This window comes from Lissotriton helveticus, chromosome 1_1, assembly GCF_964261635.1.
Source record: "Lissotriton helveticus chromosome 1_1, aLisHel1.1, whole genome shotgun sequence".
Lineage (NCBI taxonomy): Eukaryota > Metazoa > Chordata > Amphibia > Caudata > Salamandridae > Lissotriton > Lissotriton helveticus.
In genome coordinates, this window is record NC_136057.1 from 1,179,680,250 (window position 1) to 1,179,694,688 (window position 14,439).

The following is a 14,439-nucleotide window of genomic DNA, read 5'->3' on the forward strand; positions in this document are numbered from 1 at the left end:
GCGCACATGCTTGTTGGACGCGCTACACGCCTCTCGCTGCTCTGCGGGTGACTGACTCATTTTCAGAAGTCTTCCGACAAAATGTCAACCTCACGGAGCCTGTGCCCGCATTTACATCACCCCTGCGATACCTGGAAGCCAGAACGCCCTGCGGGGTCTGCATTTTCAGTTTTGATGTAAACAGCACGATGCCCATGTTTCAAACAGGTATGTATTTACTTTTCTTGACAGCAACGTGCAATTGCGCTTTAATTGCTGACGCTAGGGGGCCCAGCCCAGGCGATCATAAATTAACCCTTCTAGACTTTATGGGTTGCTTTAGGGCCCCAGGGAAAGTCACATTGAGTGTCTTAACGCACCCAAAATACACTTGGGTTATCCAGTACCACAGTGACAGCGCAAAGAGGTGCTGATCATATAAAAGTAATTATACATTGCTCATACAACGGAGGCTGAATACATTGAAGAGTCCGTCTCTGTACTACCTCTTGATGATGAGTTTTATGAGGCTCTAGACGCTTCATTACATCAGGCGGTTGCCTCACCGATCGTGCCACTAGAAAGGCGCCCGATTCAGATTGCTTATTAATGCCCAGTTCCTTTGAACTTATCTATGGATATACCCTGTCCAGGGGTTCCCTCATTAAGCCTACCCACCCACCGTTCCCCAGCCCAAGACAGATACAGGGGTTGATTTGACTGGATTTGAATGGCTCAAAAAGGCCTTCCTGTCCAGACCCCTATTACAGGCCATGATGAAGATCCAGGGGTGCTAGTGGGTCATGCACTAACCTCACCCCAATCGGGATGATGACTCTCAGCGATACTAACGATGAGGCGGGCCCCTTGAGATCATTGCAAAAACAACAGTTGATGGACAGAATGCAGAACAATGTCATACATTCACCCCAGTACAGAGATCTGGGACTAAATCCATCGTTTTTTTGCCCACCACACCACCCCAATTCAAACATGGCCATATGCAAATCAGCCTTGACCCTGTGCCTCATGGGAACAGTCCAGCCCGAACTGCCAAGCAAAAAAACGATGGATTTAGGCCCAATTCTCTGTACTGGGGTGAATGTGTGACATTGTTCTGCATTCTGTCCATCAACTGTTGTTTTTGCCCTTGAGATCATGGCACCCATCCCCTAGCGCTATTCTTGCCCCCTCGCACGACGACCCTGAGTGTCATTCGGACATGCTGGATCCAGGCAATCTTATGCATCTCAGGCAACAGAGTGGTCCCCTTCCACCAAAGTTGCCAAATATGTGGCAGACCGCATCCGAAAACCCCTTGAGAAGAGGTACGAGCCCGCCTCCTGGCAGAATGTTCACATCCTTTCCTGACTGTCAAGGTGACTCACACACCAGATATCGATTCCAGAATTGCCACTTTTACAGCAAAATACATTTGTGATGTGACCCTAAAAATGGGACCCTAAAAAGGGCATTGACAGGTCCTTGAGGTCCTGCCAGGACAAACTGCAAGATGCATAAGGGCCTTAGACTAAGATCCTGGACCTAACAGAAGGGCCAACATTTTCTGGTAACTCAGTCTTGCCAGCAGTCCTCCAAGGATGAAAACAATGCACAAAAATATTTCTGGGCAATGCGAACTGCGCATTATCCACCGAGAGGCGGCGTTCCCTTTTAATCAAGGAAGATCCCAAGTTGGGAGACATAGCCTCCACAAAAGCAAAGGCAGTGGCCCAACGGAGACTTTTTGGGGAACCGTTTGTTAAAGAATTAGGAAAGTATGTGCTCACTTTCATATCCCTTGACAAGGCACAGACCTCCATTGAGAAAATCTTTCACCCCCTAAATTTTTGTCGGGGTCTGCCATGGCAGGGGGCGATCGACTTGCTGCTTCTATACACACGTCCCTCCAGAGCACAAGGCTTTACCTCAAGAACCAGTGACAGGACCAGTCCCGCCCTGGGGAATTCTTCCCCTCCAAGAGAGAAGTCAAGGCTGGGACTCCTCCAGTTGAAAATCAGGTGAATGTTTGCCTAACTTCCCAACAAAGAGTAGGAGGACAGCTGGCACTGTTCCAACACAATTGGGAAAGCCTGACCTCCAATTCCTGGGTACTACAGACAGTCCAGGGGCTTCACATCAAGTGTTACGGATCCCTCGTGCGACACACCCCCGGCCACGCTCATTGTTTTTTCCTAAGCCCAAAATATCCTGACAGATCAGGAGGTGACAGATTCCTCAGCAACAATTTTCTAGTGGAAAAAAGGATGGAGGCCAACATCCCATGATAAACCTCAGGGAGTTCAATGGGTTGTTGGTTTACAGCCACTTCATAATTAATGGTATCTAGCTACTGTGCGATCTCTCACAACCAAAAGACAGGATTGTACATATCGATCTCAAAGACACTCATCTGAAGGGCCCCATAGTCAAACCACATTGCAGAATTCTGCAATTCCTATGGCGCGGTCAGGTATACGCGAACAAAACTCTACCTATTGGTCCCTCATTGGCACTGTGGTGTTTTTACCAAGGAGCTCAAGCCAGCAATGGAATTCCTATGCACCCAGGGGTTTGGGCTTATCTACTTCTCATGAATCAGGGACCCAACAGAATGCCAGAACAACTGCAAATGACAATCCCCCTGCTGCAAGGCCTGGGTTTTGCCATGAAGGAAAAGAAATCCCTATTGATCCTGCCCAAACACGACCTTCCTGGGTTTTGATAGCGAAGATTCAAAGAGAACTGAAGACTACCTGTCCCGATCATCAGCTTCATTGTGTCAGGTGGCTCAGGTGTATGGACTTCTATCATACTCCATCTAAGCAATCTTCCTGGGCCCGTTGCATTACAGGGCCCTTCAGAGGCTCAGGAATGTTCACTTGTGCAGGGGGCTCCAATACTGGAGACGGAGGGTATAAAAGCTGCACACTGCTCCCGCGGCATGGGACACACCAGGCGAAGACCAGGCACGTCTTCACCTGGGAGAGGCTGGGCCACCTTCTTTTGGCCGTGTGTCTTTTTTAGGTCCCTCGTCAGGTGAGCACTGCCTTACTGCCATTTTGGTGTACTTCTTACCAACCAGCTAACTTTTTCAGTCAATCGATTTGGGAGTGATTAGGGCCCATTATGGGGAAGCGGAAATTGCAGGGGGACAAGGACATTGCCCCAAAGCCATTGTGAAGCACCACCCTGGAATCCTCCTTGGTGTGCACGGTAGGGGTGATCGCGAAAGAAATTGATTTGGCAGAGCGGCAGTTCTCTTTAGATGTGGGGGGGGGCTTGTACTTTGCCATGAGGTCTAGTACGCCAACCAGCCCTCCACTCCTATTTAGGCCCTACTAATTCTCCTGCAGACTCACCCACTCCTCCCAGCAAGTCCTCTGTGGTTCAGGAGCATCTGACCGTGAACGCCTCGCCTGAAATTTTAAATACCAGTGTTTGTGCGCCTTCAGCCGAGAGAAAGCACCAGTTTAAGGGAATACTAAGTGTCAGCCTTATACTGTGAGTCACCAGGGTGGGTCCTTGTGGGGATCATCAGGGTGACTTGGCATGTCCCAATCCAGTAGGATTATATTTTGGACAGGTTGGAAGAGGTTATCACTCGATGTGTTGCCCCATTGGTGGAGAGATCACAAATTAGAGACTGCTGTTTTCAATTTGACTAAGTTCTGCAATACTATTTTTCTGTGAATTGTTCGGTTACAGGATATTGGTCCTATACCAAATTTTTCTTACAAGGATTAATTCAAAGACTGTATCTTCTGCAGTTTTTCTACTATATTGATATACTATGCTTTGGATTCCAATCTCAGTACGTCTTTTATATTCCAGGTTCCAATTCAACTAAAGGAGAATAAAAAAACTGTTTGGAATATCTCCTGTTGCAGGAACAAAAGAGAAAGTTACATAGGGAGACATTCGTTAAAAGGGAGAAGAAAGACTGTTTATTGGTCAAAGTTTTGTAGTTCCTTTCCCATGGCTTCTGGGAAAGGTAGTTTATATGTGCATGGGAGGAATTTAAAGTGATGGAACATGCTTCATAAAATATTGATACGTAATTGGCTTATTTGGAAGTGGAGAAAAACATTGACTCCATGTTTAATAGAAATATTTTTCTTCACTTTAAATTGCTCCCATTAAAAAAAAAAATCAATTAAAAATATGGTACAGTGTTTACTGGCCACTGGGAGCAAGAGGCCTGCTGTTGTAAATGTGACACTTTGAAATGGGAGACAATTAAAATGAAGAGTTAACCTAATCATTAAGTAAACTTCATTTGAATTTTCTCCCATTTAAAAGCATTCAGCAACATCATTTTCTTCTTATTCTCCAATATTGAGTTGACACGGACTTTTATTTAAGATTTAAATGCCTCAGTGCTTTAGTTCTTCACCTCTGTGCCCTGGGTCATAAATCTGACTCCAGCACTGCTCATTATCAGACTCTGCTATCTGCAGCCTAAAAATAGTAAAGTAATGTAATGTAAAAGGCATTTATAACGTGCCCGGTTACTCAAGGAGTGTTCTGGCGCTCTGCACCTCCAGTGAGTGGTAGCGGAGAAAAGCAACATTAATCTTGCTTTAAAAGCCATGTTTCCAGTTTCTTCCGGAACTAGAGGGTAGATGAGATGCACCTTAACTCCAAAGGGAGTTTATTCCAAAGAGAAGGTCCTAAGAAATTCTAAAGGACCTGCCCCACGTTCTGGCCCGTTGAATCCTGGGGATTTTGGCCAGAAAGAGGTTGGCTGAGCGCAGATGCCTGGAAGTAGCATAGAAGCAAAACTCTTGCTCTAAGGTACCCTGCGTCAGACTGATGAAGAGCCCTGTGGACCAGTAGCAAGGTCTTGAAAAGAATCCTCTTCCAAATAGGAAGCCGATGAAGCTCTCTAAGATAGTGGGGTACTAGGGTTCTTAACGGCAAACAGAGAAGCGTGAGGGCTGCTGCATTTTGGACCACGTGCAACTTACTGATCAGATATTCAGGCAGACCCAAATACAGTGCATTACCGAAATCAAGCCTAGATGTTATCAAAGCCTGTACTACCAGTTTCCTAGCATAGAGACAGAAAATTGAGAACTTCCTAAATACGCGTAGCTGACCAAAACAGGTCCCTACCACTGCATTAACCTACGACAGAAAAGAAAGCTCACCATCTAACTTAACGCCCAGATTTTTTACAGAGCTCGTGTGGCTTAATGAAGGGGGTGCACACTCCGGCCAAATGAACTGCCATGGCTTGTCTGATCTTGTACCAAAAAAAGTAGCTCTGTTTTACCCTCATTACACTTTAGTTGGTGGTGAGATAGCCATTGAAAAACTTTTGTCAAACAGGTTCTGATTTTTTCGCCAGGAAACACTTCCTCCCTACCACAGGAAAAAAGTCACTGGCTGCCATCCACATAATAAATTATTTTGCACCCAGAGTCTCTGCCAAGAATGCCAGAGGATAAATAAAATAAACACAGCCTTCCCTTAACCTTACAAGGAAAACGTGACCCTATGCTTATTTAACAATTAACTCAAGGTTATGAGCTACTTTGGAGGGGTCTGCGAGCTACTGGTAGCTCCCAATCGACTTGTTGGAGACACCCAACTTAGGGAAACCTCAACAAAATTCTACCACCTAGCAATACATCACTTGAGCAAATAAAAATGCTGCACCACATGTTCAGCCTGAACTAGTGCCCAAACCAAGGTCAATAGGAACCCTAGTGGAATCCTGAAGATTCCATCACGGAAATGTAAGGACAATGTGTGATTTCAGGCAACGTTTGAGGTTGTGGATAAGAAAAACAAATGAGATACCAGCAAGGCAAACTACTGTGTACTCTCCTGGTGGTCTAATAAAAAAATAATGTGGTTGGTAGGCTTCCATGAATGGGGGCCTGAACACAACCACAAATCAAGCAGCTTCCCCCATCGCTGATCTCTCCACGTAGCGATTTAGGGCCTTTTGTGTAAGGTCTCTTGGCCCACCAACACTAGTAAGGTACTGTTATCAGGGGACTTGTGGGGAATGCTGGCTGATAGGAAATGTATGGCTCCCCACAGATAGCAGAAGTTTTCCTAACAGCCATTTAGGAAAATTGTGTGTTTTAGTTAAAGTTTACGGTCTGCAGGGACTGTGGATAAGAAAATGTTGTGGGATCCACAAGAAACACCACGCTGGACCCCCAAGTGTCCCTATTTCAGAACTGTCTGGTCTGGTAGGTTTTCCCAGGTTGCAGCCTACCCATGCCCGAAATTTGCAGCCATTCACCATTTTGGAAGTCAGCCACACTCTCCTGGCCCATATGTAAAAACAACACCCAAAATAATCAAATGTCCTCTCGCTTGCCATTGGGATGGGATTCTTTATTCTGCAGGGGAACAGAAAGACAGTTGATGCCTTAGGGAATAGGGTGGGGTGGATGTTAGGATGAGACCCTTCCCATTATATATTTAAATATATATATTCCTGACATACAGTGAGCTTTCGTGCCCCCAGGGGAAAACCTCCTGTCTATCAAATTTGGGGCATACTCCCCAATTGGGACAATCCTCCTATCAGCCCCTGGGGGGAGGGGAGGCAGAAAGACACTTTTGCCCCTTCTGGGGCAGGGGTATGGCTCGATGCCAGGGTAGGCTGCACCTCCATTTGTTGGTTTGCTGACTTTTTCATGATGTGTAGTGGCTTTTCTGCCACTCTCAGGGGCAAATTGAAAACAACACCCTGTCTGGCCCTGAAGTGGGGTGGGTCAGAGAAACTGGTTTTAGTTGGGGTGGGAATGTGGCCAGTGCCAGTTTTTCTGCCCCCCTTGGCGTAAGCGTAAGCCAAGGACATTTATTTTTACTAAATTTATATATATTATTCTTGCATATTGAGGCTTTTGGCCAGCCCTCTACATCAATTAGTATGCCCTAGTCTTTCATATATTTATCATGTCCACTAGAGCATGGGTCACAGGCAATTGGTTAATTTCACTGTGAGTGACTGCATTCTTCTATTTCACATCTGCGCAATGAATAACCCCCTTCAGTGCCAGGGACTACTATGACAATCTGTGCTTTTTAGGTTAAAAATATATATTTACATTTAACCAATTGTAATCAGTCTCTCTAATATATATATAGATAGATAAATAGAGACGAAGGCCCAGCTGCTCCATCCAACAATCAAGTAAAAAAAAATTATTGAGAAAACAAAACAGGCACTGGCGAAGCCAAAAGACTGGCAGCCAACATCAGAACTATTGGCTTTGCCAGTGCTGGTTTCTGATGGCAATTTAGACATTTCTAAACTCGATAACTGTCAAACCTAATCCACCGAACGACCGTAATTTTCTTTGAAAAAACGTAATCACAATGTAATTAAATAAGAAATAAAGGATCAGAAGGAGGTTTCATTTTGAGGCAAAACACGTAACATGAAATAGCTTTTTGAGAAAACGGCCCTGCTAATCTGTAAAATTGTTATAAACCCCAGCTAAGCAAACAGATAATCATGGATGTCTTAGCCTTCTCAAGAAGACGTACGTGCATAAGTCGAGGTAAATATGTTTTTCTATTTGACATCAGACAATCAACACCAATTAAAAAGGATACGGTCATTTCCTTTGAACAGCGGTCTTCCTGTGAACATCTCGGCCATGATGCAGCCCACAGACCAAATATCCACTAGAGAAAAGCAAAAAAGAAAGTTAAACTTTGCATAAAGTGGTAACATTCTAGTGAATGCACACAACACCTCACTTCTCCTTTTAAGCGGAAAAAGAATCAGTACAAGTAAGCAATCAAAGGTTTAACATATGAAGCTTTTTGCAATTTAATAGCACAGTAGAGGTTCCACAACACCTGATTAAAGGAAATAAAAACTCCACAAGAAATGATAAAGAAAAAGCTATGTATAATGGACTTCTGTTCCGCAATCCTTTTCAGGTCAACGGTCAGAGACGAAGTTTACCCATAAATGCGAAACCACATATCACCAAATGTATACCATTGATTGTTCGTGATACGTCAAAACAAATATCATGTGATGCTCCCCTTTTTGTATTAATAAAAAGAAATAAAAAAATAAAAAAAATAAAAAAAAAAAAGCTTTTGCCATAGTACGCAAAGAGAACTTAAGCACCTGATGAGAACATCTGTGACAGATGATAGTCTTCTTGATGTGTATCCATCTTTTAAATAATCCAATAGGGAAACAGTCGGGTTTGCACATCTTTCACCCCAGAATGCACAACATTCAGGAGGACAGGATCCAGGCCAATATTTCAGGATAACGAAGGACTATGAAAATATTGTTTATTTAAAAGGACGGGGGCTGCAGGTAAATTTATCTTGTATGGATATCCAGAATATCTAGCATGGATCCAGTGCTCCTTGCCCAACACGGAATACCTGTTTAGACGACAAGCAGACCATGTGGTTTGACTGAACCACCGATTCCCCCCGCCCGCCCCTCCCACCGATCCCCCACCACACCTACTCAGTGCCTTGAAACCCTTATGGGCGAGTAGCTGCGCTTTATAAGAAACATTATTGATTGATGTGGCACTTCAGATACTGAGCACTCTGCTTGAAATAATGCCACTCAGGGTGTAACTAGAGCCATTGGCACTCTTTACTGTCAATTCTTCAAGATATTCACACCACCGTAAGTACTAGGAACTGTACGAGCACTATGCTCAGGAGGAGGACAGACACTTAAAATATGTAGGAAATTGTAGCTTGCGGTAGAAGCTCTCTGACCGGTCAATTAAGTAAACGACTTCAAACAGATATTGCCTTTGTTCTGTATTCTTCAATTTCTGAAAGAATACATGAAAACCCGAGACAGGAAATTAATGAGGCAAGTATGTCAGCAAAACTACAAGGCAGTGGTACCACACCCACAAGTACAAGAGCTGACATAATTCTCTACCCCTCTCACTCGAACTCACTCTCAGCCACCACAGACCTTAACAGTAACCGAAACTAGAGGTTGTGGAAAACGTAACAATGCAGGGCCACATCAGGAGAGCATCAAAGAGACTTACATCCTACAATGGGAAAAGGTGACTTTATTTGACTCCCTAACTGGGGGTTGATTAATATGATTAATATATACTGAAAACATAAAAGTACGGGAGTATCACCACCTAGCAGTCAACCACATAAAAGAAACGGAGGCAGTCCAGTCTGCAAGCAGGACGACCAAAAAGATACTGAAGTGTATCTTTGCTGAAACAGACAGGTAACTGATTAAACACTAGAGGATGCACATCCATTCCAAATTTTAAATGCGACAGCAAGGTTGTTTTGCAGGTTGATCACAAAAATAATGATGTACGTGAACTTTTTCCAAGGAGCAAAGCCCCAGGCACAACCTGATGGTGTCCACCTAAAGTTACATAAAGAAGACAAATTTCGAGCCAAGAAAGTACTGCATAAAAGATCTAAGGACGATACAGTAAGATTCAAAGTAGATACGGCAAAATTAAATTAATGATATGTGGGATTTGAGAATGACTAGTGTGACAGAAGAGGATCGAAAAGACAGCTCAAGCTAAATAGGAATTGAAAAAAAGCCCTGAACTGCAAAACATTAAAAAGTGGTATAAGATATTGAGATATTCACTATATGGTGAAGGACAGCCAACAAAAGAGAAAAATTAAAACTATACCTTGTTGAATTAATAGGAATAAGGTGACCACAACGACTTCTAAATTGAAGCAGATTGGCACCCCACACTTGTACAAAACATACGTGAACTCCTTGAGGAAATCAAAGAACTAGAGTTCGAGCGTTAGACATGGAATCAAAATAGTGCTACCCGAACAAAAGAAAAGCAAATTACAACCAAGGAAACCTAAACCTGAGATTTTAATTGTTTTGGAAAAAAGTTAATAGAGAAAAATGATAGCATGCCAGCAGTGTATCTTCCAGACATCTCTGGAATACAAGACCTGTAGTGTGTTTATCTAGGTACCTATATTGATACTCCTATTTCCGACCCTTGTCCGGTTATTAATTCACTAATGTCCATACAACGGCACAGAAACCCGTTTTCAGATTAGGTCATAGCGCATGCTGTCACATTAAGCAAGCACTATTCCTCCAGCCCCCTAGAAAGCACACCGAGTTCTCAAAACAAACCAAACCTCCAGCAGACCTGGGAAATCCCCCGCAGCTATTGTTTTGATTTCGCTCGAGAACTCCTGAAAAGAATGTAAGAACGACCAGTCCTTATGACCTTCTTACTGACGTCTTATGTCCATCCTTACATCAAACTTGGCACCTTTCAGGTATAAATATACCGACGCTGCCCTAAGCAAAGACACGGTGGTGATGAGCTTGGAGCAGCGCTACTTGCCGGAGAGCCCAGCTGATGCAGGAAGCCCACGGACGCTGCCCCTCCCTTTTTGACGCGCTGAGAGAGACGCTGCCTTTTCTCCTGCCGAGAAATCCAGCCTACGGCGTTTCCGGCTTACCTTCGCGGGTAACTGGGATATCGAGTCCTGAGAGAGGGATACCAGACCTCCTGCCTTCTAAATTCCAGGTACTGAACTGACTAACCCCTTACAGAGAATTCTTGAGTCAGATTCTTGGCAAAACAAACTTAACTTAAACTGCTACTTACTTACTCAATCCCACGTATTAGGCTTAGGTCAGGCACACCGGGGTAGGCGTAGTTAGAAGCACCAGTGGAGTACGATTAGTCAATGTATATATGTATGTATAACTTTTATCCATTTTAAGTATCATATGGCTAAGAAACCATATCAATGCTTTAACAGTATTATTTCATAATCCTGCTTTTACTGTATGCACTTTACTTAACTATGAGTATTGCAATAATAGCGATTCATTTCTCTTGTATGAGAAAAAGAGACTGATCAATAAATAACATCTTTTTATTGAAACACGCCCATCTCTTATTTCTCTACAAACTGGTGGAACTAAGAATGCACGTACTGACTGAGTAAAATAGTTGTCTTTTGTTTTCACACGACTCTAGAGATATACTCTTGATCAGGGGGAGCAAAGTTGTCATGTTCTATGGTTGTCAGAAACTAAATCCCTTCTTGTCTATCCAGGGAGGTTAAACTCCTCCTCGCCTATTCGAGAAAGTTTCTAGTGAACTCTGAGCTAGCTGGCACACACGAAACTTTAAGTCTAATATCGTCAGTTGAAGACCTAGTTAACCTCTGTCCTACGTCTATACTATTGAAGATATTATTCCAATGCGCAGAGCCTATTGGGAATATAGGAACTACACTACATGGCGCCCAACGTTTGGTAAGGCGATAAATCTAACGCAAGGCATTAGAGTAACTCAGTCGTGCTATTCCACACAGACCCTTTCTCCCATAAAACTCCAAAGACGTCTGGAGTGGGTAAAAGGTTAAAATCCGCCAAACTTAGTAGGAGGAGACTCCTATGTACGGTTTTTGGTTTATTCAACGTTGAAGGATACACTGTTCCAAAATATTGTGCACCTAATCTTTGTTTCCGTAGAAACCTGATCTGCAACAAAAAACCTTCCTGTCAGTAAAATGTCAGACGGTGAAGGAGATAGGGAGACAGCTAGATTAGCAGCTCAACTCCTAGCGGATGACACAAGTCTCCTACAGCAAGACCCGGACGCAATACTTATCCCGGTCAGCATAAGAAAAACTATAACGTTAAAACTTATAGAAAATGGACTGACATCAAGAGGTGGTACAGTCATTCGTAATTGAGGCACATGAATATCGGCAGACAGAGGTATTCTATTCATGGATAAACTTTCCAGCAGCAAACGCTGTAACAAAGGAGTTCCACTATTACAAGATAGAGGAACCTCCGGATGAGTACACCCCTTTCGAGGAGGTGGAAATACCACTCAAATACCAAGAGCATCTGCTCTGGTTTAAAGGCGCCCTAAAACATAATGATCACATCACCAGGCTCGGTCCACTAGGTAGACCAGGAGCAACGTGGCCGGTTCTAGCCGGCTACACACCACATCCAGACATTGAAAAAATGTCGAAACCAGGACTTTTAGCACAGCTAGAACAACTGATTAAAATACACAGACAATTAGTCCAATATGTAATGAGGACTTCAACAGTCCAACCAGCTATTAAAATTCCACAGCTGACCCCTCATCAGGGGAACACAAATAAAATCACACCACTGAACATACAGTCCTGTCTAGGTAAAGTACCCATTAAACGGGAACAAATTCCATTCTGGTTAGCACAGAAAATAACTCAAATAGAGGCGGTATTTCCAGATACCACCCCTGTTGAGAAACACAGAATTCTGACTATCTGTCTTCCAATGGGGATCGCACCACATGTGGAGGACTGTGACACTTGGGGTACAGTCTTTGCTTCCATTTACACAAAAACACATGGTGTTCCGTCCATGTCGGTAATACCAGAGGTGCTAAAACAGATTCAAAATGAATACGGTCCAGAACCTGCTTTAACTCTGGGTATGAAATTACTGAAAGACTTTAAGCAGGTCTCGGCAATATTACTAGCAAACAAAGGGGGAAGCAGCAAATGTGGCAATCCGCCAAAGGTTGAAGGAAACAGATATAGCAGACCAACCATTTGAACTTGCCAGAATCATAGAAAAATCCTATGAAGAACTAGGAAGAGATAGTTTGGGTGGGAAACCAGTGAAACCCCAACTAATTGAAAATCCTGAAAAGGTATTTATTAAAAATAATCTAAACACTTCAAAAAAGAGCTGGGATGGAAATAAACAATCCACTCCCAAAGAAAAAAGATTCCAGTCCAGAGGAAGGTCTCCTCGACGGAGAGAAAGATCTCCGGACCAAGGACACAAGTCTCCCCAGAGGGAGCCCTCTGAGAAAAAATACAACTTTAGAAATAGGGATAATTTGAAGAAACCTGATAGATATCAAGATATTGATACACGTCCCTCTCGATCTTTTCAGACTTCCTCGCAGAAATCGGAAAGAAGAGGACGGTCAGAACACAGGGAAGAGCACGTCAAGTCCAAAGACAAAGAACCTGCTCATCAAAGTAAAAAGTTACAATTTCCAAAAAAGACTGGCCACCAGAGTTTGTCAGGGAGTGCCCTCATGGCGAAGAAATGATTATGCCTGCATTCTCAAATCATATTCCAATTCATAAAAAATATACACTTGCAAGAAAATGGGCAGTAGCCCAAGCTCCTGCACTATATAAAAATCATGTGGGATTGGATGAGGACTCTCCTCCTCACAAGATCCAGTTAAAATCTCAACCGACTGCACAGAGGCAGTACCCAATTAAGCAAGAAGCTAAAAAACAGGTCAGGGAGATCGTAGATCAACTTGAATACCAGGGGGTGATTGAAACATGCACCTCACAAATGAACAATCCTGTGTTTCCTGTCTCCAAACCAGATGATTCATATCGTCTAGTTTTGGACTACAGACACCTTAACTCATGCTGCAAAACGTTTGCAGTACAAAACTCACACAGTGCCGCACTAATGAATAGCATAGTGCGCAAAAAATACAAAACAACATTAGACATCTCTAATGGATTCTTTTGTCAAAATATAGCACCTGAAAGCAGATATTTGACCGCTTTCTCAATAAATGGCTCGCAGAAAATTTCTGTCGTTTGCCCCAAGGGTTCAAGAACAGCCCAGGATTATTCTCAGCGAGAGTAACAGAGTTACTACAAATATATGATGATGAGGCATTACCTTATGTCGATGACATCTATCTAACAGATGATGACTTGGATACTCACTTGAAAAGAGTGAACACCATAATACTTGGTTTCGCAGCAGAGGGTTACAAATTCAACTTCAAAAAATCAAGAATTGCCCATCTAACGGTCCTGTTCTTAGGATATGAATTATCAAGTGAAGGCAAAAGCCTGGCTGACAATTTCATAGAGAAATGTGCTGTAATCCAAGCACCAAGAACGCTGAAAAACTTATAATCAATTCTAGGTTTCCTGAATTTCGGAAGAACTTACATTATAAATCACGCAGAGAAGGTTAAACCTCTCTATGACTTAATAAGACCAGATTTTAAAGGAATCAATTGGACTCAAAAACACACAGAAATTTTGAGATCTTTACAAACAGACATGTTAGTTAAAACAAAATTGCAAACACGCGATAACACACGCAACCTTGTGATTCGAGTCATCCCAGGAAGATGCGGATTCACATACCTAACCTCTAATGAGGGAGAAACGGTACTAATAGCATACAAATCACACTTGTACACAGAAGCTGAAAAAACATTCAGCAGTAAGGAAAACATTGTTCATGCGGTTCAAACATCTGTAGCAAGAGAAAGATACCAAGCCGACGGCAGACGGATTAAAGTCAGAACAGCAGAATCAGCCTTTGAGGCATTAACAAGCCCATGTAATTTACCTACAATGGCACTAAATCCAAAATGGATACAATGGGAAGATTCTCTTTCTACAGACAGAGTGAAATACTATTTTGACCCGGAAATGAAAAAA

General features: G+C 43.1%; 1 protein-coding gene across 1 annotated transcript in view; it reads right to left on the reverse strand.

Annotated features, from left to right (window-relative positions):
* The window catches only part of MAPK12 (mitogen-activated protein kinase 12), a 381,349-nt gene that overhangs the window by 120,928 nt on the left and 245,982 nt on the right, over positions 1-14,439 (reverse strand). The window contains exon 8 of the mRNA XM_078679111.1: positions 7,567-7,638. Within this exon, the coding sequence (XP_078535237.1) occupies positions 7,567-7,638 (72 nt within the window). The remainder of the gene's footprint in view (positions 1-7,566; positions 7,639-14,439) is intronic.